Below are 23,333 nucleotides of genomic sequence, written 5' to 3' on the forward strand. Positions count from 1 at the left end.
CCGCATACCCCCACCTCCCCCCCCGTTCTCACCGCCCATTGGCTGCCTGCGCCGGCAACACGCTATGGTGTGCAGGGCATGTCGGGAATCGTGGTTCTCTATTGCACTGGCCGCGGCCATGGGCCGACCGGGCACTACCCGGAAAAACTATTATTCCCAGCGTGCCCTGCGGCTACGGGTCAGTAAGAAGAACAGAAGGAATTGTTCTCTGTCGGGCTGGAGAGAGGCAAGAGGAGGGTCACGCAGAGAATGGAGGAAAAACTCCCCGCCGGCATCAAGCCCTACTTGGACAAGCTTACCCTGGGTGTCACAAGGATATTGGGTGAGTGGCGTTGAGCTACAGCCTCAGTGTAGGGTGGGGTGGGGGCAGGCCGTGGGCGGGGGGAGCCACCCGGTTGTCCCGGCCCCTCCTGTGCACAAACAAGACACATCCTTATTTTTGGAAGCAACGGCAGGAATCCCGAATCTCTCGACTCTAAGAGTTTCCTAAACATCAGAGAAGGAGAAGGTGGTGTTTTATGAAAAACCGTGGAATCAGTGAATGTTAAAAGGTGGGAAGAGACCGCAAAGATCATCCAGTCCCAACCCTGATGCCCCGGGCAGCTTCCAGTAGATCACGTTGCTCAAGGCCTTATTCAGCCTGGCCTTGAATATTGCCAGGGATGGACATCCCCAACTTTTCTGGGCATGCCTGCCAGTGTCTCACCACCCTCGAAGTAAGGATTTTCATCCTAATACCCGACACAAATTTCCACGTTTTCAGTTTGTATCCATTACTCCTTGTCCTGTCACTACAGTTCATAGCTTCACTGTAGGCCCCCTCCAGATACTGCAATATCCCTATGAGCTGTCCGCACAACCTTCCTGTGTAAATCCTGCTGCCTAAATTTGATCCTCTGTGGTAGTGTGGGTTCAGCAGGGAGTGTGCCCCATGAAGAAGAGTTCAGCATGATGCAGTGTTCTGGTGATGCCTTGGAAGGCTGACCTGAAACAGACACTGGACAAAGCTAGAGAATATAGTAGGTATTTATTGAAAGGCTTTCAGGATCCACCCTGGGCAGGACAGGAGCTCGACCAAGGCTGCACCCCCCCGCCCCTCACAAGGGTGGACCAAGAACAGTCGCAAAAACATGGCTACCCAGTCACGAGCTCTTACACTTTTATAAGTTTTGGTCCATTTGCATATTGGGTTTAATTGTCCGATTACAGCCTCAAGTTGTGAGGTCTCATCCTTCTTGTTCCTCCCTTCAGTCCGCCATTGTTTGTGCTTTTTGTTTCTCTGCAGAAAAAGAATTTGTTTTGTCTAAATACTCTGTGAAGACAGCTTACTGGCACTTAATTCGAGGCTCAGAACTACATCCCTAGGCAGCACAGAATCTGCAAACATGAAAACTAAAGCTTAAGGTATCACTGGTAGAAGGCCGGTTTGTGAATCTGCTCAGGATCAAATCCCCATAAATAGTTGCCCTGCAGCTCATTCCCACAGTGTGAGATGTATTCCACAAAATGCCCTGCTTGCCATTTCCAGGTTTTGCTGAGATCTTGAGCCTTCTTGCATCCCCTCAGCTCCCTTTGAAATTCAGCAGTACTGCAAGGCATCCAAAGGAAGGATTCTCAAACAAAACTTTACTCATATCAATGGAATCACAAGGATTCATGCAAGTATTTTTGTGTGCAAAGGATTTCAGAATTAGACCTTTCATACCTCAGCAGCACAGACCACAGAACTGTCTTACTTGCAAGGCTGGAAAGCCATGCATCTATCCCAAACCATGTGTACAACAAGATTACAAGTTGCAGTCTTGGAATTTCTTCTTGGGAATTTTAAAGCCAAAAGTGAGCTCTGTAATTATCTCACCCTAGCGCTGTATTGCAGGACAATGAGTTTCACCTGGTAACTTCAGTTGTACATGGGTTTGGATAGTTGCTCAGACAGATGAGATTAAAAGATCAGGATTAAATTCTTTCTCTGATCTTCAGTGAGGACTGGATTTCACCCTCAATCTCTGATCAGTGTTGTCATACTGACTTCTTACTGCGCTTCTTGGGGTGGGGTGGATTTTTTTTTTTTTCTGTTTGTTTGTTTTGTTAGTTGTGGGGTCTGGATAACCTTATTATCTACTGTGTGAATAAAACTGATGACCACCCTCACAGCAAAAGCTTCTTTGTGATGCCTTAAGTTTTAGCTTTCATATTTTCCAGATTCTGTACTGCATTAGTATATTACTCTGAACTGCATATAAAGTGTTAGGAAGTTCTCTTCACAGTTTAGTTAGACAACACAATCCTTTTCCAGCCAGAGAACCAAGGACACTGTTGCAGTATCAGGCCCAAATATAAACAACAGTGAATTGAGGAGAGCAAACTGGGAGGATGGGGCTTCATAACCTGAAACTGCAATTGGACAATTAACCCCAATATGTAAATGGACCAAAACTTACAAAAGTGTGAAAACTTGTGACTTGACATCCATCTTGGTTGGATCTGTTATAAATGAATGTGCTGCTCAATTTTCAGTCAAAGGAAAAAACAACCCTCCAAACAAAATTAAATATAGCAGCAATTTTAATTTGAGCAGCTTAAAAGTTGGAATAATTTGCTAATAGTATTGGTTCTAAATAATAATACAAAAGCAAATTCATACCACGGGATACATTCCTGCAGGGTACAGAGCAGGACTTGGTCTCCTGTCCCCCTACAAATAAGATGTTCTAAAATTAACCTTATTATACCGTGGGTCACCTCCCATTCCCTCTTATTTTCGATTCATAAGATTTATGTTGCTGGTCTCATGACCACCTATTTCCGCCTCTACTGCGCATACTCCACCATCCCCTTTTTAGAGGTCTCCTCATCTTCGGGGGTCATGGGGATGAAGGCTAATGGTCTTCCTCTATGTCCTGTAAATGACCTTTCCTAATTACACATGTGCATTAAATTTATTATATATATAAATATATATTTACTTTTTCTGGCACAGCAAGGCAATAAATTCAATATAATTGCCACTTTTCTGGATTTTTCCCAGGTTTTGCCTGTCTGCTAGATAATTTTAGTTCTTCTTATCTTGGTTCTTTCCCATTCTCCTACTTTTCACTGAACATCTGGAGACATCTGCAGGGGAAGGGGGGACACGCCTCTCTCTCTCTCTTCCTTGGCATTACATTTTTAACTACTTATTTTAGTATTTTTAAAATATTGATAACTGTTTCAATTTTGTCAGCTCAAATCGTATCTGTTAATCACAGAGCCATATGTAAAAGTGTCATGTCTAAAAGTATTATTTCTACTTTGATCCAATCCACAGAGCCATGGCTAGACTCTTGTGCTGCCCAAGGTGTATCCTTCAACAGCCTTTTTAATAAATATCTACTTTATTTCTTCAGCGCTGTCTAGCCTCTGTTCCAGGTAGCCTCAGAAGGCATCATTTGAAGTAGGTCTTTTAAAAAATTACTAGCCCTGCGCACATTTTCACCACCCTTAGATGTGTGAGAGCTGTGAGATGTGAACTGTGTCCATATGTTTGTATGTTGCCGTATAGCTGTTTTGGGTAGATGTGTTGTCTACATCAGCACAACATGGCAATGCAGGTATGGCTTTGAAAGTCTTTTCACATGGAAGGTGTTTACTGGTTTGTGTTTCTCAGTGTCTCTGACAACTTGTTTTGTGCAATACAGCAATGTTCATCACACTGATGTTTTACTCCACTTCTTTTCTCTGTCTCTCCACTCCTGGGAATTCGGCACATTTTTTCCAGTGAAGTTGTCCAAGGCATTTCAATTGCGCCACCAAATTAATTAGAATTGCTTAGCTAATTGGGAAACATTACCACTCTGTTCAGTGCTTGTTTCTTTCAAATAAAAAAAAAAAAAAAAAAAAAAAAAAAGGTATTATTTCAAATAACAAATGGTATTCAGAATGACACCATGCTCAGTAGTTAGTATTACTAGAAACCTTTTTAAATCTTTTGTAAAGTCTCATGAAGTCACTTGATATTTTCTTCCTAATGTAAAGAACAATCAGGCATTGTTTTGTTGATTTGGGCTTTTTTTTTTTTTTTTTAACTTTAGTCTCCCTGGAAATCCCTACAAGAAGAGATTTTTCTCACAAGCATTGCACAGCCTATACCTTGAGGGAAAAAAGGGAGAGATCTTTCCCATTGCCAGTATGATTCATTTTGCTGAAGTTCTGTGAGTAACAGAAAATTCCAGAAAGTTCTGTTACTCATAATTAAGTCAGAATGGAAGTTGTTAGCTGTTCTGGACTACCCAGGATTGAACCATACTTCACTGTTAGCACTCTCTATTACCTAAGAACATAACTATTCAAACATTTTTAAATTACGCTAAGAGTTTAGCCAACTTACAGGCAGTATTAGCAGTACTGTAAAGACTGAAAATCCTGTGTTTTGCTGCTTCAGCTTTGTGTTACGCCATTACATTGACTGTTTCTGATTCATACTGCAAAGTGTTTTTGGAAGCTTCTCTCGGAGAGGAGCGATACCTCACCCGAGATTTAGGTGGTTTAAAGTCCTTGGCCCTCTAAAAGCCCCGAGTCCCCTTGGTATAAAAAAGCGGAGTCTTCAAGGTCTGTTTTCAGGTTTCTCTTGTTGTTTATTATTTGGTATCTCAAAATTTTCTCTGCTCCCAGCCGAGGTCCGGACAGCAGCTGGGACACGAGGCGACTGCCTCCCGATGGGATGTTCCCTTACATTTGTGCAGATAACTAACTACGTGTCGGTTATTTACTATTTTGTACCAATGCCCAGTGCCCACACTAAAAGTGTCATTTCTACTTTGATCCAATCCACTCTAACTACTTTGTGCCATCACCACCCCAAAAGATGGAGGACGAGGAAGAAGGAGAAGTACATGAGGTACCACCCAAATTCCACCATCTTGTCCCCATTTACCTCTATTCTATAAACCCTAAAACTACTGAATTCTGTATCGCTTACTGTACTAAAGTACTGTTTTCACATCTCGGTGGTTTGCAATTCCTCTCTCTGTGTCGGAAGCCTCTCCCATGGACTAAAATCAAACCCGGTGTTTTCCTGGGCTCTGTGCCCTGGACCGGCTCCACATCTCCCTGTCCAGGGCTCAAATTCCCTTCCTTGGGTCCCAGGCCATCCAGGGGGATGTCCTGGACTCCAACAAGCTTCTAGATGAAATGTCCTGAAAAATAAGGCAGAGTTTACTATGATCTTGATTCAGATTAATTGATAGAGTCACCTGAAAAAGTTAAAATTCATCATGTATCTGGGTGCCACTAAAGTGGCTTCTTTATTTCTTCCATTTGGAAGGAGAAGCAACTCATGGCAAAGTTAAGCCTAAATATTCAATGGAGCTTCTGCCTATGCCTGTGCACATCTGTTAAACATGGTCTTCAGTTTACCCACAGTATATTTTTAATATAATATTTGGGCTTTTAAGATGGAATTTCTCTTTCTTTTGATCTTGGATTTGGTTCAGACCTCTTTAGAAATTGCATTCTCTCGTTCCTAGATATCTTGTTTGACTGATACGATATTTAATCTTCTGTCATCCCTGCCAAAATCTTGTGCATGATGAATTAAACATCCCTGCCGTTTTCTTTGATCATAGAAATAACAATTACTCTGTTATTATAATCTCCTCAACTTGTCATAAAGTTTGCATAGCTTAGATGGAAAAGACCAGTTAGGTAATTGATTCCACTCTCTTGTTCAGACAGCTTGTATTTGAGCAAGAGAGAGATCGCCCCACCTTGGACCTCCTATCAGAAGTGAAACTTGGTGAAACATGCTCCTCTTTTCCTTTCAGAGACTTCCCCAGGAGTTGCTGAAGTGACTTTTGTGGAAAAGGAGCCAGCTGAACGCCACACAATCATCTCTTGGGAGCAAGTGAGTATTTTCCTGATAAAACTGCAGTCAGTTTTAAAGTGCAGCAGCAGATGGTGAATGTCAAATGCAACGGCAACCTTGTGTTTATGAGACAGCCTGTTACCAAGTTTGATGTACAGTGCAACCTAAACAGGTGGTGTTGGGTTTTTCTTAATCAGGTATCACTCTTTTAGGCTGTCCCATGCACCTGATCTGTTAGAGAAACACCATCAGTGTGGGCAGATTGAGCATGACAACTCTAAAAAGAAACCACATAACTGCAGTAGGCAGCTACAGCAGTGACTCAGTGGAGAGCAAACATTTTTCTGACTCAGGTCTGAAAACATTTTCCAACTCCCTTTCAAACAAAATGCAGCAGTGCTTTATTATCCATGGCCATTAAAGGCAAAGGCCTCAAGCTGGCAAATAACACTGAGCTGCCCAGTTTGTCTCAGTGATCTGTTTCTCTTTTTAGTCTCAGCCATTTCAATTTCTGCAATTTCTCATATCCTTTTCTTTCGCCTCCTCTTTGGCTACCCAATCCAATCTTTTGGGCAGGGCATGTTCCATTGCCTGTTCTAGAACACTATGAAGGACACATGCTACTCTCACTCTGTATTATCTGACCCTACGGCATCAGTCTCTGTGATCAGAGGGCTCCTGAAAACTGTTGTGTGACTCTCGTGGGCAGAGGTGGCATTTTCACTCCCTTTTTGGAATACACGTATCTTCATTTATCCCATGGCCATGTTTGGTAGGTATTCCTTGTGTAGGGACAGGACAGTAGAAGCTCTCTGGCATTTGGAAAGGGACATGGCAGAGGATGGAGTTGAGGGGATCATCCTCCCTCTTCTCTAACACTGGCTGTGGCCTAAAGCATCTGTTCCCAGAGACTATTCTTGTAACTACTGCATAAAATACTTTCCCCTTTGACGCCTGCCGTTTACTGTTTTTCCTAAACTGTGAGGAAACTCTTAACTAGTCTTGGTAATGCTGTATTCCAATTAGTGACATTTATCAAGAACATACATAATACACATTTATATATGTATATTCCAGCTCGAAATGTATGTGATGTAAACCTGTGTGTTACTTACTGAAACTTGTCCAAAAGTCAGCAGTTGTGGTCAGGGAGAAATATCCTGTTTTTCAGGTTTGTGTAAACTGATCCCTGTTTTCCTGTACCTGTTGTTGAGGTGTTGGGTGAACTGAGCTGGAAAGTTTGAGGCACCATGACTGTACGCCAGCTCAGGTCTGGGAACACAGAGTGGTATTTGCTCATTCTTTTGTTCAGTGGAGAGGACTGCTTCTCCTGGGCACAGTGCTCATTCCTTTCATTTTCAGGTGCTGTTCTCCTTTAAAGTAAAATGGGTTTATTAATAACTATTTTTGTAAAGCCAAACAAATGCTATAGCCAAGGCACTTCAATCAAGAGAAGCCAAAACAAAATTTCAGTTCCCAGCCACCACTCCCCACCCAACAATGGACTAACTCAATTGTGGAAGTAAATGTTGATAGTTAAATGAGTAGTTGAATTGGACTTGTAATAGTGAAGGACTTAGCTGTCTATTTCTTTGATTTTTGTTCCAATTGCATTGACAAATTAGACAAATTAAAACTCCCTTCTCAAACTGAAAGGTAACTGGATTTTTTTCCTTTTTTGTTTTCCTTAAGCTCTGACTAACCCAGTCTACACAGTTGCAGGACAAAATGTCCTGCCGTGATGATTAGATGCAATGCACTCAACAGTTCACCAAGCCGTTCCAGAATGAACTTGTGCCTCATTTTTCCTGAAACTTACCTTTCTTGAATTTGAAAACATCTATTTTAATAGGATTTCTGGCCACTAGGTGGCAATACTTACGCACGTAATCGTTTTTCCGTGGCTCAGATTTATAACAAGATTTTGTCAGAGTATATTTTTCACTTCCCTCTACATTTTTGGTTATAAAACTATTTGCATGACTTTTTCTATGATGTAGGAAAAACTCATGAAACTGTTCCCAAAACCACCTTTTTTTCCCCTGAACAACTTCTCTCTCTATTGAGACTCACCAAATAAAAACTTTTTTCTTTCAATTATTGTTTAATGGAATAAATTTTTCCAGTCCTATTTCAGTTTTGCAAGGAAAGATTTTTTTACTGAGAAAAAAATGCATGTTCAGAAAAGTTGTTCAGAAGCTCTTAAAAGAAAATCAACCTTTTAATAATTACTAATTAACTTATTATTTTTTCATTTATTTTTGTTTCCATCAGCCATGTTTTCTAATTTTGCTGTGCCATGTTTGTGCTACCACCTAACTGGATACTGATAAGTTTTAAAATCTTACCTTGTTGAGATTAAAAAAATCTAAAATCTGAATCTTATTGAATGTCTCTTATCTGCCAGGAAGCTTTGCAGGGGAAGCTGATCTTCATGACAGGAGTTAGGGCAGTAAGGCTGTAGGGAGAGAAGAAGAGATTTTTACCAAATCAGAAAGAGATGCTAAGTGTTACATGTCAGGAAATCAAGCTTGAAATCACTCCTGAAGAAATTATTGGATATCAGGACACTCACAAAAATGTTTAACGTGTACGATTGCCAAGTGTATTTACATGGATAAAGCATTGCTTCCCCTAAAATCGTAAGTAGTTAAATATATTTTAATAAAACCAGGTGTTGTTTCAATGTTTCCTCATATTTAAACCTACTAAGATGTTACTTTTTCCAGAGAAAGAGAGACAAGAAGTACAAGAGGAATTAGAGACAAGAGTTACCTGGTCACCAGAAAACCAGTGCTAACTGTGTATCATCCTAAGAACCCTTTCCCACTCCTAAAATTATACTGACAATGGCCCTTCTCCCCTCCACATGCAATTTTTAGTAATAGATGTTACACTAAAATACTGCTAGGAGGCACTCTGGTGCAGTGTCTGAATCACATTTTCTTTTTTGCCTCAACTACAAGAAATATGAGTCACTCACACCATTGTTTTGGTTTTCAAAAATTAGAAAATTGAATTTTGTTAAAGGAACAGAGAGGTACCTGAGACCATTTTCTCTTGTTCTTCTCATTTGTTACTTGGGAGAAAAGCCTGAGCCACACCTGACTTTCAGGGACTTTCAGTACTTTTCAGGTGATAGAGAGTGAGGAGGTCTCCCTCAACCTCCTCTTCTCCAGTCTGAACATGCCCAGCTGCCTCAGCCACTCCTCCCAGACTTGTGCTTCAGACCCTTTCCCAGCTCTCTTGCCCTTCCCTGGACACACTCTAGCCCCATCAGTGTCTTTCTTGCTGTGAGGAAACAAAGCTGAACACAAGATTCCAAGTGTGACCTCAGCAGTGCCCCCAGCACACGGGGATGAGCACTGTCCTGATCCTGCTGGCCACACTATTGCTGGCACAAGCCTCGTGCCGCCTTGGCCACCTGGGCACACTCCAGTCCATGTTCAGCCACTGGAAACCAGCACCTCCACATCTTCTCCCACTCTGCAGCTTTCCAGCCACTCTGTCCCAGCCTGGAGCTGCAGGGGTTGTTGTGGTACAGGGACAGGACCCAGCACTTGGCCTTGTTGAACCTCACACAGCTGGCCTCAGCCCATGGATCCAGCCTGTCCTGATCCCTCTGCAGAGCCTCCATGCCCTCCAGCAGATCAACGCTCCCACCCAACTTGGCACTGTTCTCAAACTGACTGAGGGTGCACTTGATTCCCTCTTTCAGATCATCAATAAAAGTAACAGAGCCGGTCCCAGTACTGATCCACTACTGGCCTCGTCCAAACAGTTGGATGTAATTCCTTTCACCAGCAGCCTTTGGGTAGGGACATCAGTTTCAGCAAACAGTTTCATCAAATCCAAGAGCAGCCAATTTCTCCAGGAAAATGTTGTGGGAATAGTGTGAAAGGCTTTACTGAGGTCTGGGCAGACACATCCCCAGACTTCCCTTCATCCACAAAGAGGCTCACCATGTTATAGAAGGAGATTGGGTTGGGCAGTTACGCCTTTTACAAACCCATGCTGGCTGGGCCTGATCCCCGGATCTCCTGTATGTGCCACATGATGGGCACTCAAGATCTCCATGAGCCTCCCCAGCATGAAGGTCAGGCTGACAAGCCTGTAGCTCCCTGGTTCTTCATTTGAACCCTTACACACAATCCAGGAGCCTCCTGAGTTGTTCCCTCTCTACTGCATAATGTTTCCAGCACACAACTGGAATGTCGTCTTCCTTGCTTCTACTGTGTATCTTTCAGACTCCAAACATGCGCACAGGGCGTGCATCTTCAGCAGTCCTTCTTGGCATCCTTCTTGTCCTCTCTTAATGTTAGCCAAGCCTGCCATCCCTGATTCTGGTGAGAACAGGATCTATACCCACTTGACTTGGGCTTGACTACCTATTCGAGCTTACTTTGTGGCTGTGACTGTGGGAGAAGTGGATCCAGCAGGGCCAGCACATGAGGAAAGCTGTTTCTTCAAGCTGTATAATGAGGAACAGGGTGGAGGACTTCTGGGAGGAGTAGATAGTGTTTCTTATACAGTGTTTCCCCTCTTGTTAAGCTTTATAACATACTGAAAAACTGGCTGCATAACAATATCTTCGAGAGAACTTTGAAATCTCATTCTCTGAAGCAGGGGATCAAGTCTACTTCAGCCCCAGAAAATCAAGGTGATCTGGGAGACTCCCAGGTCAGATTTATTAAAGGTGCAAAAATAACATCTCAATACATTACATAAATTAACAACAGCATTCCCTGGCAGCTAGGACAAACCAGCCATGAAACTGCAGGCATTAGTGGGAAAAGTGGCTGCTGATGTGATCTGACACTTGGAAGCCCTGAGAATTGACATGAATGCCTTCCTTCTCTCCCCAGAAGTTGGATAATAATATTCATTCATGTTTTTAGAGAAGTCTCTCTAGAGCTGTATGTTTTGATTGCTTTCTGTTTCTTTAGTATATTTGCTAGAGAGGCATTGTTTTTATAGTGTTTCAAGTGAATTGCCAAATGTCAGGGTTCTTAGCTTTGGATCTAATCAGGTCCTGGCATCAAAAATCAGATTCTAATATTTTTCTCTGTACTTAATGGACTATGTGTGCTCTCTCTGGAGACTATTTGGAGATAATCCCAAGAACAAACAGAAGGAATAGACCTCATGCACCATATTAAGCACTCGGGATATTTTGTTTTATGAGCTGAGGAATGTAACCAGATAACTGGAATGAAAACAGCTGCTTGCCAAGGCTGTGGTTAAGCCCATTCTGACGTTATTTAGGAACAGTGTATTTTACTACCAGTTGAGCAAGAGGAATACAGAGTTTGATAAACCATTTTTGATATATAGTGCCTTGTTTCTCTGACTGCTGTCAGATTGCTGTTCTCATATCATATGGTCATGTGACTAAGCACAATATGACAGATCAATCGATCCTTTCCATTAATGAGAGAAATGGGTGCTAATGAAGCTTTCTATTTACAGGCCTTTTCCTGTAGACCCCAGACCTGCTCTGGTACTGCATTTTCTACCCATATATTTTGCACCATCATTTGGAAACTCCTGCAGAGGGACATGGTTTAGAGAATCCTGAAATAAATTTAGAGAGCAACCATCTAGAGAAACATGCACATATTGATATTGTTCAATAGGAGGATTCAGAGCAGAAGACCTATTTAGATGTGATTTTTCTGTTGTCCTAGTCAGCTATATTTGCTAAACTGGTCTGTGCTTGAGTTGGATTTATCTGAATAGTACAGTGGAAGTTCAAAATCTCATATTTTGTCATCCCAGTGGATCTGGTTCTCCTTCTTGGAGACTGACACACACTGAAGCAAGGAGACCCATTCACATACGTGTTTTTACTGCTGCAATGAATTAGTTCAAACTGGGGAATTTAAAATGTAGAAGTGTTACATAAACTTTTGTACTCTCCTGAGGCTTTGCAGCAGGTGTGCCATACTTTCTTTCTTCATAGTTTTCGCCATAGTCACTGTGCTTACAGGTACAGCTTGAAACTGGATGTGACGAAAGCACAACAAGAAATTATAAATATTTAGGACTGAGGAGAACCACAGAAGAAGGTGTGTTTGTTAAAGGCATTTGAAGAACTTCAGATATGTCCCTGTGGTTTACTAATCACCTTAAACTTACCACCAGGTCCTCAGCCATGCGCAGACTCTTGTTGTAGGATGGTAAATTCTTCTCAAAACAGCCTCTTTAGTGTCAGGTTATCTGCTTTAAGATCTGTATACCCTGAAGATTTTCTCTATCTGGATTAGGAAAGCTCTGAGCTAGTGACCAGGCTGCTTGATGAGGCAAGTAAAGTGACCTGCACTATTGCAAGCTGCAAAGCCATTTAGTGTCTGGGACTCATCAGTAGAAGTCAATCAATATTAATGGAAGTGCTTTAAAAGTAAGGTAACGAGCACAAGGTTGTGGGCAGATTAGGGGATCCTAGGTAGTGTGTACATCCCAGTTTAGGGGACAGAGACTGTAAACACTCAAAGAAAGTGCCTGTGAATAAGGCTTTAACAGGCAGAAAGGCTGTTCTGGTCCTAGGGGAGGGAGGACATGGGGGCAGGATGAGACCAGCACCTTCCCTTGCTCAGTCAGCAGTTGATGACTAGAGGCCTGCATTGCAGCAGGTGGATGCAGAGCTGGCAGGTTGCTCTTGCTGAATAGATACATCCCTCTTCTCTTGAGATGTTAAAAACTCATGACCCAAGCAAAGCAGAGATACTTGAACTGCATATGCACCTTCCTTTCCTGTAGCTACTGGTTACTTGAATATGCTGTCTTTATTTAATGAAACATTTCCACAAGAAGAGTGGTGCAGTCCCTGGACAAGTCAACATGCATAGAGTGTGGAACCTCCATCATGGGACACTCTCCTGAGTTTTGAGGTCTGATTCTTTTGGAGTCCTGAGGGTGACTATTTTAAATTTGAACTCACTAGAGTCAACCTGTTTTTTTTCTTAAAAGCAGACCAGCAGGTAACTCCTTTAGTCATGCTTGTTGCTTGTGTTATTAAAACTGGCAGGCTTTCATCCTGTTCAGTTTTATGTACGTGAAAATTCAGCAAGAACAGAGGATCGCTGGTCTACAGCCAGTAATGTTCCCAGGAGCAGGGTCTACAAATGCCTATAGCTCTTTTGGCTTCATTTTGTTCTGAGGGTTAAGCCTTTATCCTTCCTTCCTTCCTTGTATTTGTTGCTTAACTGAACAGTCTAAGTTAAGAAAGACTCCTTCCACAACCAAGACAGGTATAGTAGAAGTGTTCTGATTCCTAGAATCTCGAGCTCACTGGGGTTGCTGTTTTCACTGGTGGCTTAGAAGGAAGCAGGCTTAGGGGTCCCAGCCATGCACTGAAGTTTGGAGGGATGAAGCCAGACCAGCAGGTTTGTGAATCTGGCTTTGTATGTGTTTGCGCACATACTTTTTCTTAAGTGAAACGTCAAATCTACTTGAGTATGTACAGCTTTTGAGTCTGTGCTTCTTTCACCTACTTGGAGCTGAAATCCCTCGGAAGAAGAGAGTCATTGTGCTAATACTGTACATACTTTAGTGGAACCAGTAAGTTTAGTCTGATTTCACTTAAAGCAAAACCCTACTCTTTTAAGACATATTTTTCATATATACAAAAAAGCTGATTGTTCTGATCTATGTGAATTTGGATTGACTGCCCAATCTCAAGAGGTAATATGACGTAATATTAATTCTGTAATAATTTTGTGATGACTAATAGCTCATTGTGAAATTTTCCCAAGCTACCTTTGTTAAGACTAGCAGAGTCCCAAAGAAATAAGTTGTTTTCTCTCAAAGCTTTAGAATGAGATATTTGAACAGATTTGAGTCACCTTGGAGTTAAGCAAAAAACTTGGCAGCAATTTTCAGTTGTTCTTAGGGTTTGAGGGATGTTCTGCATTTTCCCATTACACTTTGATTGTAATTTACAGAAAAACTCCTGTGTATTACCTGAGGATTTAAAGAACTTCTACCTGATGACCGATGGCTTCCAGATGACCTGGAGTGTGAAAACAGATGGTGAGTCCCTGTGTTCACCTCCACTGACAAGTTCAATTCATTGCACCCAGTCCTTCCTTTGCAGAACCTCTTTAATTTCAAACATCCTTTCTGCACAATCAGTACACATCTCTCAGGGCAAAATGTATTGATTCCATGTTCTGGCCTCCCACAGAAGAGGTGCATACACAGAACACAAGAAACTAGTTATTCATTACATAAATACTCTTCTGTAATACACTGGCCATCTGTTGACACTCAGATTTAGGTGTGTCGTTTAAACCTTAGACCTTAAATCCCTCTATAGTTCATGAAGAGAGAAATAGCTGTACTTCATTATCCATCATAAATCTATGGGAAGAGTCACCCTCTGATAAAGCTTCTCTCTTGTTAAAATATGTATGTACATGTTGGAGCCTGATTCTGCTTTTCACCACCTAAAGTCCAAGCTTAATTTTCTATCCTTGTTTGGTAAAAATCAAATAGATTGTTCACACTGCAGCTGTTATTCTGGCTCTCATTGCCTTCAGGCAGGGTTCTCAAATTGAGTTGTGGACACTGTTCACTTCTGGAGATGGGTGTCTGTGACTGCTGTTAGGTGCATGAAAGGATGAAGCAGACAGCAGGAGGTCAAGCAGGAGAGCTCTCCACTTTATTTTTCTGACTCCATATAATATACAGTTTTACAAACAGGCCAAGATTGGCTACACCAGGTAGCCACCTCTTCGACCTTATTGGTGAACATAACCATCAATCATCTTTCTCCTCCCAGTGGAGAAGAATGTAAACAAATTGATAATTCCTAAAAATATGCATAGTTTACTTGAAGCTGTGTGAGAGCAAAATGCAAACGGTGAAAAACAGGCAAGCTTGAGGCAACAGGTGTCTTCCTCAGGAATTGAAATGACATTTCAGAGGCAGTTGACATCAGTGCTTTAGCACCTTCAGTGACTCCCATCACATTGCAAGGGGGACTTGCTGTGTTATGACCTCTGAGGAGTCTTTGTTTTCAAGGCTCAGAAAGTGTGCTGAGACCAAGGCTGCTGGTACAGCTGTCTTGTTTGAGCAAACATCCAGCAGTGCCTTTTGAGATCCATCACACTGGCATGTAGCTGAACGGTGTGCTTGATGACTGAGTGTGAGTCCTCAGGAACACAAACAAGTGACAAGTCTTGTAGGATTCTTTCAGGAGCACCCACATGTTGATGAACTGATAAAATCCTCTGTGAAAGTGGGAACCAAGAAGATGTACCCCAAATAGGTGCATGGAGTGGAAGAGGACAAGCTGCCCAGTAAGCTGTGAATCTGTGGGGTGGTTTCTGATAGGAAGAGCAGCAGCAGAGAAAAGAGCTTTGAGGAAGAGGCTGTAGCTGAAATCCTGTAGACAGGATTTTTAATTTTTCACAGAACTGAGCTAACAGCTGCAGCATAGTCCTTGCCAAGCAGTGTAATTCTCATACCTTTATAGCTCTGAGATGGTGCTGCATCACATGTAAATGTGAGTCTGTGTTTGAAAAACCCTCATCTTTGCTCCTGTAGACTCTTACTGACCCAGGTCTGCTGGGTATAACCATCTCTTCACCCCATAGAGGTTGATGTCTGGAGGAGAAGAAATACCTCCCATGCTTTCTTGACAGTGGATGTGGTTAATGATTGGTCTTGTTGCAGATACCCCAATGCCCCTGGGCTCCATGGTGATTAACAGTGTCTCGAAGCTGTGTCGGCTTGGAGGTTCCTCTATGTACACTCTGCCTAGTGCTCCAACTCTTGCTGACCTGGAAGATGACACAGATGAGGAAGGTAAGGCACTGTTAACAGGCTAGAAAACTTGCTATATCTCATCCCTTCTGTTCTGCTAATGTTGTTAGGATATAGCACAAGATATGTGGACCAAAACACTTTTCCACCCAGACCAGGTTGCTCAGAGCTCCATCCAGCATAGCCTTAAACATTTCCAGGGTTGGGGCATCCACAAATTCTCTAGGCAGCTGGTGCCAGTGCCTCATCACCCTCACAGTAAAGAATTTTTTCCTAATATCAGATGTAAATCTGCCTTCTGTTAGTGTGAAGCCACTCCCCGTTGTCCTGTCACTACATATCCTTGTTAAAAGTCCTCTCCATCTTTCTTGTAGGCTCCCTTCCTGGTACTGGAAGGTCACAATTAGGTCACCCTGAAGCCTTCTCTTTTCCAGGCTGAGCAAACCAAATTCTTTTAGCACCTGAGCTCTCCCCAATGGCAGGGGAATTGGAACAAGATGATCTTTAATGTCCCTTCCCTTCTACAATACAGCAACAGAAGAGATCACTACAGATAGATGGGTCTAGCAACCTGGTCTGAACCATGTTCCTGACCATGTTGGGGCAGTTGGAACAATATGATCTTCAAGGTCCATTTCCAACCAAACCGTTCTGTGATTTCTGTGACTCTCTGTCTTCTGGGCTGGATCTATTACTTATGTTATTAGTTCCCAATAGCCTTGGGAGGTAGATCTTTGTGCTGTGAATGTCATGGGGATTAGTGTTATTTGCATCCTCTTTTAACAGCCTGTTCTGCCTTTTCCCTGTTTAAACTTTCACCTCAGCCTTGCTCCAGTGATTCAGCTTCCAAAGTCTTTGTGTGCTTATGGTGTTACATGAACAAAAGGTAACAGGTTTTGTTTTGGTAGTGAAAAGACAGCTGGAATTGGAAAAGTAACTGGTACATATGTAACTATGAGGTTACCCTGGAACACGTGTGTCCCAGGATGCTTAAAAATGCTGGGAATTCTGCTATTTGGAGAGAATAAAAAAGAAAAAAAGCCCACTCATTTTGGCAGAGCTCTCACAGTCCAGCTGGAAAAGTCAAAAGTGTAAGAACACAGCCAAGTGTCACATGAATTTCTTAAAAGAATGCTATTTGATTTCAGTCGTCTCTGCATCTCAGAGATCATCTCACAGATCACCTCATATAAACTCTTATAGCTTCTAAATGTGGCTGAAAGTATTTTTGGAAGTTCCAGTTTGGCTGCAGTTCTGATCTTCCAGCCATTGTAATGAAATGCACCAAATTCTGCTTCTATTTAGTGACTTAAACTTTCATTGATGCATTTATAAGGTACACTGAGAAAAAATTACATCCTGGCAGAAGTTCTCATCCTGACTTTCATGGAAAATTCTTCTGAAGAGCACAGCTTTTATATCCCACTTCTTCCCCGTCAGGTTTACGTTTCAAAATTGCATTCTCTAGGAACTTGCAGCTACACAGTCCCAAAATCATGGTGTAGAAATGTTCAGTGATGGTTGAGGGTCACCAGTTGAATAATAGCCAGATGTGGTTGTTGGGAAGGATGCTGATGTCACACTGGAATATATGGAGAAGTACATGTCTCTGCAATTTCCATAAAGTCTTGTCCCAAGAGAAAAAGAATAAACTATTCCCCTGTCCTCCTTAGAAAAAAAATAAATGAGGAAAAAAAAAGGAATCATATATACAACAGAAATAACAGGCTTCAATTGTGGCTGGGAAGATTGAGGATCCATGAGGAAAACTTCTAAGTAATAAGTGATGGATTTGGGTTGAGTGCCTAGAGACTGTGCCTTCTGTAACAGCGGAGAACCTTAAGAAAAGATTAGACAAACCTCAGGAGTGACATCCGTAAACCTTGTTTTGCTTAATGCCAGGGAGGAGCTAGACATCAACTCATCTATTTTCAGCCATCTGTTTTTGACTCTCTGGTTTGTTTTCCTAACAGAGATGAAAATTTTTCTCACTTTTTTTTTTTTTTTTTTTTTTTTTCAAACATAGGGAACTTGGTCATTTCCAAGAAGTATAAATGTAATCATTTGATTCAGTTCTTTATCAACTGATTAATTAATGTATAGAACAGATTGACTCTTTGCAACTAAGTCACAGTCAGTTTTCCAAATGTGATTCTTAATTTTTTTTCCTTGGTTTCAGGTAATGGAGACAAACCAGAGAAGCCACACTTTGATTCTCGTAGTCTTATCTTTGAATTAGACCCATGCAATGGGAATGGGAAAGTCTGTCTTGTTTATAAGCATGCTGAACCAGGTAAGACTGAAAAAAGAAAAGTTAGCTATCTCTTGTAGATTGCATCTGGAGGTCACATGTGGAGAGTTACCTTGGTTTCCTGATCTTCTTTGCAATTTGTAGGTGAAACTTTTAGTGAGCTGTCCTGTCTCCTCTGAAGTCAGGAACTAAATCTTAACTACATCTAACATTTTCACTCCTTTTACTGTTGGAGTCTGAGTTATAACTTATGATTCCTGCGTCCACAGAAACAGGAAAGTATTCACATGTGACCTACAGACAATTGTGTTGAAATAATACAGAGCTCCACTCATCCGGTTACTTGCATGTCTTGGAACAAAGCCATTGCATTTTTCTGAGAAAGGGTATAACTCTGCTTAGAAACAAAGTATAGATGGTAAGAAAAGCTGAGACAGAATTAGACTGGCTCTTGCACCTTGTGAGTGGATGCTGGGCCTCCAGGTGCTAACTAGGCCAAAATGTGGCAGGAAGGGTTAATGGGGAGGGTGAGATATGGGAGTTGAGCTGCTTGTTGTGACAGATACAGAGATAAGTGTTACCATATAGACAGTAGTGAAACACCCAAGGCACTTGTAAAATAGTTGTCATCTGACACAGTGCACTGGTCACTAGATGTATCTATGTTTACTGTTTAGGGTTGTGCAATTGCAATATACAGGTTCTTAAGAAAAATCTTGTGCCTTTCACTGGGTGTGACTACAATTGCCATGGCAGAAAGTTCTTGTCCTCTTGGCTCCCAGTGTTAGCGATTTCAGCACAATGCAGTGGATAACCTGGGCAAGGGAAGGAAGCTTTGGTTACAGGTGTCGATGCCAACACAGAGGCATTCTTTTTTAAATGACAATGTTCAGCATCTCAGTCTCCCAAGAAAGTTACTTCTTTTTCTGCTACAAAAAAAGTCACCACCAGAGAAATATTTGATCACTGTGGAAAGATTTTGCAAAATGTGTTTTTGTTGGCAGCACATACTCCCATGACTTCGAGACTCTGGACTCTATTCAGTAATCCAGATGACTGACAATTGAGTTAGTTGCTTTTTGCTTTGTGAGGCAGATAAATGTTTGCCATAATTGTACTTTGAACATATACTACAAAGTTGCTGATGTCCAACAAGAATGTTCCATGTAGCGTGTCACTCCCAGGTTGTGAAGGAGTAGCATTGCATTCATTGTCCAGCACAGCTAGTCAAATATCCCATGCAGTGAGTGGACACTGGCTGATGAGTTGGACACAAAAATAATAATAGTAAATAGAGCTAAATAGTATAGAGTCATCACATCAGGCTGACAGCTGGTCACTGGTGGGCTGCAGGGCTCCATCTTGGGCCCAGTGCTCTTCAGTGTCTTCATGAACAGCTTGGATACAGGACTGAAAGGGGTACTAAGTTTGTCCATTATACTAAATTGTGAGAAGCTGATGTCTCCCTTGAAGGCCCTGCAAAGACACCTCAACAAATTGGAGAGATGTGCAACCACCAACTGTATGAAGTTTAACAAAGACAAAATCTGGATTCTGCACCTAGGCTGGAACAAGCCTGGATGTACATAAACAGCCCTTCTGATGAGTGTGTTATGTCTCCCACCTGGTGATGTTCACGGGTTAACCTTGGTACTGCAAAGCAATAGTGTAATTTGTGCTTCTTTTATTCTAGTGATCTCTCCAGACACAGAGATCTGGTTCCTGGACAGAGCTCTGTATTGGCATTTCCTCACCAAAACCTTCACAGCCTACTACCGCCTGCTCATCACCCACCTGGGTCTCCCAGAGTGGCAGTATGCCTTCACCAGCTATGGGGTCAGCCCCCAGGCCAAGGTAGGATAGCACCATCCAGCCTGTCAGTATTTTGCGTAAGTATAGACTGGAAAAACACCTTCCCACATTTTGGCAAGCTGTCTGTCCGCTCAAGGGGGCCTCCCTGGTGAGCCACAGAAGAGACCAGAAGTTTTTTCCCTGTAACATGTTAATAGTCATTTGTTTTGTAATTTGAATTCACTGATATTGTGTTAACCCTGCTTTTCTCTCAGCAATTGGGTCTCAATAAAAATTCTGCCCAGAAAAGGGCAGTTTAAAATCCTGCAGAGGACTTAAAAGAGGTAGTTAGAGAAGACCTCTTCATAAAGCCTTGTGATCATTCCAGTCACTTATTATTATTAAAATTACTATTCTGCCATGCCAAAATCATGCTGTTAGAGGCTTTTGCTGTTCTGTGTTTGACTAGGCTCTGTCCCTGCCCCCATCCTGTGACAGGCCAGGGAATGGAGCTGCTAGTCTGCTGAACACCACTCCTAAGCCAGTATAGTGTCAGTGTGCCTTGGCAAGTACTGTTATTCACCCAGGACATGACAGCTGTCTTACCAGCATGAGATTCCCTGGTCCTGTGTGCCCATCAGAATTACTAAAATCACTGCTGACTTTCCCATCAAACAGTGGCTGTAGAGTTTGGTTCTTTTCATTCCCTGTTACACTGCACTGGGCTTTATCAGTCAAGGTTGTGCTCTGCCTTTCTGTAACTTCCCTGTTATAAATATTTTATTATATTAAGTTTATTTACAAACCTTAAGAGGAATTACTCATTTATTCCCTAATCGTTTGCAGCCTCTGTTGGTTAAAATCCTCCTAGTTGGTTAGCCATTATAATTTTTAAAGGTTTTCAAGGGGGTATATTAAAGCTGCTTTCCACTAAGCAGTATATTAATAGATGATTATCTATATTTTGGTATTGATCTTCTGTTTATCTTGTTTAACACTTCACTGGTGGTTTCATTGTGATTTGTAATACAATAACTACTATAGTTTTATTTCCTGACTTTGTTAATGAAAAAATTATAAAAAAAAAAAAAAAAAAAAGGGTTGAGAACTGTAAGGCATAACACTGTGGTGTCTGCTGCAGCCAAGAAACCAAATAATTGTAGTTACTTCTAGATAGAAAATCACAAACAGAAACAATAAAACAAACAAACAAAATTCTTTGTGTAAGGATTTAAAAAAAATCACTATTTTATGTTTGAAGAGTGGGAGGAAAGTTACATTTTGAGAAATTCACCTGGTTGGTTTGCAGTTTATAAGTACATTTAAATTCCAAAGGTCTTTTAATCCTTTCTGCTTATCTAAATTAAAAAAAAAAAAAACGTTTAGTTTCATCCCCTCCTTTTGCTTTTCCTACTGTGGTGTAAGTCAGGATTCATTCTTGATAGGAGTTACACTGCAGGAAAGATGGTGTTAGGGTTGTGTCTGGTTCTCTTCCCTGTCCAAAATGCAGTTCCAGGACTGGGGCTGTAGCCATGCGTTGTATATCCTTATCACAAGCATTTTTCCAAGTCCTGTAAACTCCAGACTGATAAATGGCATAGGATTAAGATCCTGTCCTGGAGAAGATGGGGAGCAAGGTGGAATTGTCAAACTGCAATTTCAATTTAACCTGTTTCTTCCCCACCATCCTGCCTTTCAGCAATGGTTTAACATGTATAAACCCATAACCATCAACACAGCACTTCTGTCTGAAGAAGCTGATTCCTTTGTGAACAAGCTGGACCCCAATAAGATATTTAAAAGCAAGAACAAAACTCCAGTGCTCAAGAAAAAAACACCTTCACAGACACTAGGCTTCCAAAAGAGTCAGACAAGTGTGACCTCTGCCAAGTCATCCTCACTAGCTGGGAATTCTTCAAGGAAGTGAGCCCACCAGATCTGACCCTGGACAATTTTTGCAATAAGCTTTGGTATTTTCTGCTGCAGAGGCTCAGTGTTTCAGACCGAGCTCCTTGTGCATGAATAAATGTGCCCATGGAAAACACATTGCAGCACTTGCATGAAATATAGCCACGATGTGGATGTAGTTCCTAGAGACTCTTAAAAGAAAAAAACTTGATACATCAATTTTATTCCCTTCTAATGCTTGCAGCATGTACTTTTCAGAGGACATGAAGAAACCTTTGATATCACTGCTCCATAGGGAAGGTTTTGTTCCTATACAACTTCAACAGTGAAATGAAAGAACAGGTAATTCACTGTAAGTTTAACAGATGCATGCTGAAGTAGAGAGTATGAAGATATTTCTGCCATGTCCTTTGAAATAAAATTGTCCTGACCTTGCATGCTGTGGGAGCAGGCTGGAACCCACTGAATACAGAAGTATCTTTCACTCCAAATAGAATCAAACTCTGCACTTCTCTGTGCTTCATCCAACTTCTGCTCAGAGATTCATGTACAACGGGGCTTGGGACTGCCATGTCTCTACATTAGCGTAATCACTCGCTCTGCAGCCCAGACCAGTTTTTGGCATTTGTGCTGTATCTTTTCAGATGGTGACATGATTTGCAATAATCCTGAAGCCAGGAGCTGCAAGATCCTTTGTTGCCTCCCTTTTGTGGGAGCTGCTGAGGGGAGAGTCAGTGATGTCGAGTCCCATCAGCCAGGAGGAGCCCTTGGTTTGTCACACATTCATTTGCAAAGCTGACCATTGAAACAGACACTTTTCAGTTGGGCAGGATCTCACCAGGAGCCACTGAGATCCTACAGTCTTAGAAGCCCCTGACTGTTTTCTATATTGTAAGTTTTCAGGTTAGAACTGCACTTTAACCCATTTACTGCTGGTTTTCAGTTACTCCTGTTTGTTCCCATTACTTTCTTATGCTCTTCTGTCTTCCAAATGTGCTGGAATCACAGTAGCACCCAACATATTTTGTGCCTGAATATGGAAATCAGAATCACTGTTGTCACCCTGATCTTTTCAGCCTTCTGATGTTTACAATTTTATACTGGAGTTCTCACGCATTTTAACATAAACAAAGTGATGTTTTCGCATTCCTCTTTGGAGGAGGGACAACTGATGGACTTCTAGTTTGACCAGTGGGGTCGAAGAGGTGTCAACCTCATCCTCCAATCTCTGGTCAATGTCCAAGGTCTGTATAAACCCACAGAAAAAAACAAACCGCCTCTCTTTCTGATCTGGCAATCTGATGGTGTGAGTGTGGTTCTTTTATCCATCCAGTCGCAACTGTCTATAAATAAGGATTGATTATTTAAAAAGCATCATCTCTAATTTTTGAAACCACCACATAATTTCACAAGACAAACCTACCTCACAGGGATGTTGTGAGGCATTCATGAGTATTTGTATGGACTTGAGAAAGATTAAGCCATTCTGTAAGTGTTTAGTAGTGTTTTAATAAATATTTTAATATTTTCCTCCAAAGTGATTAGGTATTTGAAGATGCTTTGGGGAGCACATGGACATAGGATGCAAAAGATGTGTGTGGCAAGAGGAGTGTTCAGGATGGATTATTTGGGGTGTTTTTTTAATGCAGTAGAGAATGTCACTGGGAAGGGATGGGTTAAAGTGCCTTCAGCTAATCCTTCTTGAGCTACTCAGAAATTCCCAGTTTATTTCACACAGGCCATAAGACTGAACTGTGTGGCAGCTCTTCTACT

At 41.7% G+C, this 23,333-nt stretch overlaps 1 protein-coding gene across 1 annotated transcript; it reads left to right on the top strand.

The window, feature by feature from the left end:
• The first annotated feature begins 112 nt into the window (after positions 1 to 112).
• On the top strand, positions 113 to 23,097 carry TPGS2 (tubulin polyglutamylase complex subunit 2). Its single transcript, XM_066340032.1, has 7 exons — positions 113 to 322; positions 5,802 to 5,881; positions 13,786 to 13,873; positions 15,521 to 15,652; positions 17,790 to 17,903; positions 19,555 to 19,715; positions 21,352 to 23,097. Exons 1-7 carry the CDS (start codon positions 250 to 252, stop codon positions 21,577 to 21,579), a joined length of 876 nt encoding a protein of 291 aa, XP_066196129.1. The 5' UTR covers positions 113 to 249; the 3' UTR covers positions 21,580 to 23,097.
• The last annotated feature ends 236 nt before the right edge of the window (positions 23,098 to 23,333 follow it).

Source organism: Sylvia atricapilla, chromosome Z, assembly GCF_009819655.1.
Source record: "Sylvia atricapilla isolate bSylAtr1 chromosome Z, bSylAtr1.pri, whole genome shotgun sequence".
Lineage (NCBI taxonomy): Eukaryota > Metazoa > Chordata > Aves > Passeriformes > Sylviidae > Sylvia > Sylvia atricapilla.

Bases quoted from the DNA above. Each gene is read 5' to 3' on its own strand.
- TPGS2 (XM_066340032.1), top strand. From the start codon at position 250: ATGGAGGAAAAACTCCCCGCCGGCATCAAGCCCTACTTGGACAAGCTT. The intron at 323-5,801 runs GTGAGTGGCGTT...TTTTCCTTTCAG, and splicing joins GGGTGTCACAAGGATATTGG to AGACTTCCCCAGGAGTTGCT. The intron at 5,882-13,785 runs GTGAGTATTTTC...TGTAATTTACAG, and splicing joins CAATCATCTCTTGGGAGCAA to AAAAACTCCTGTGTATTACC.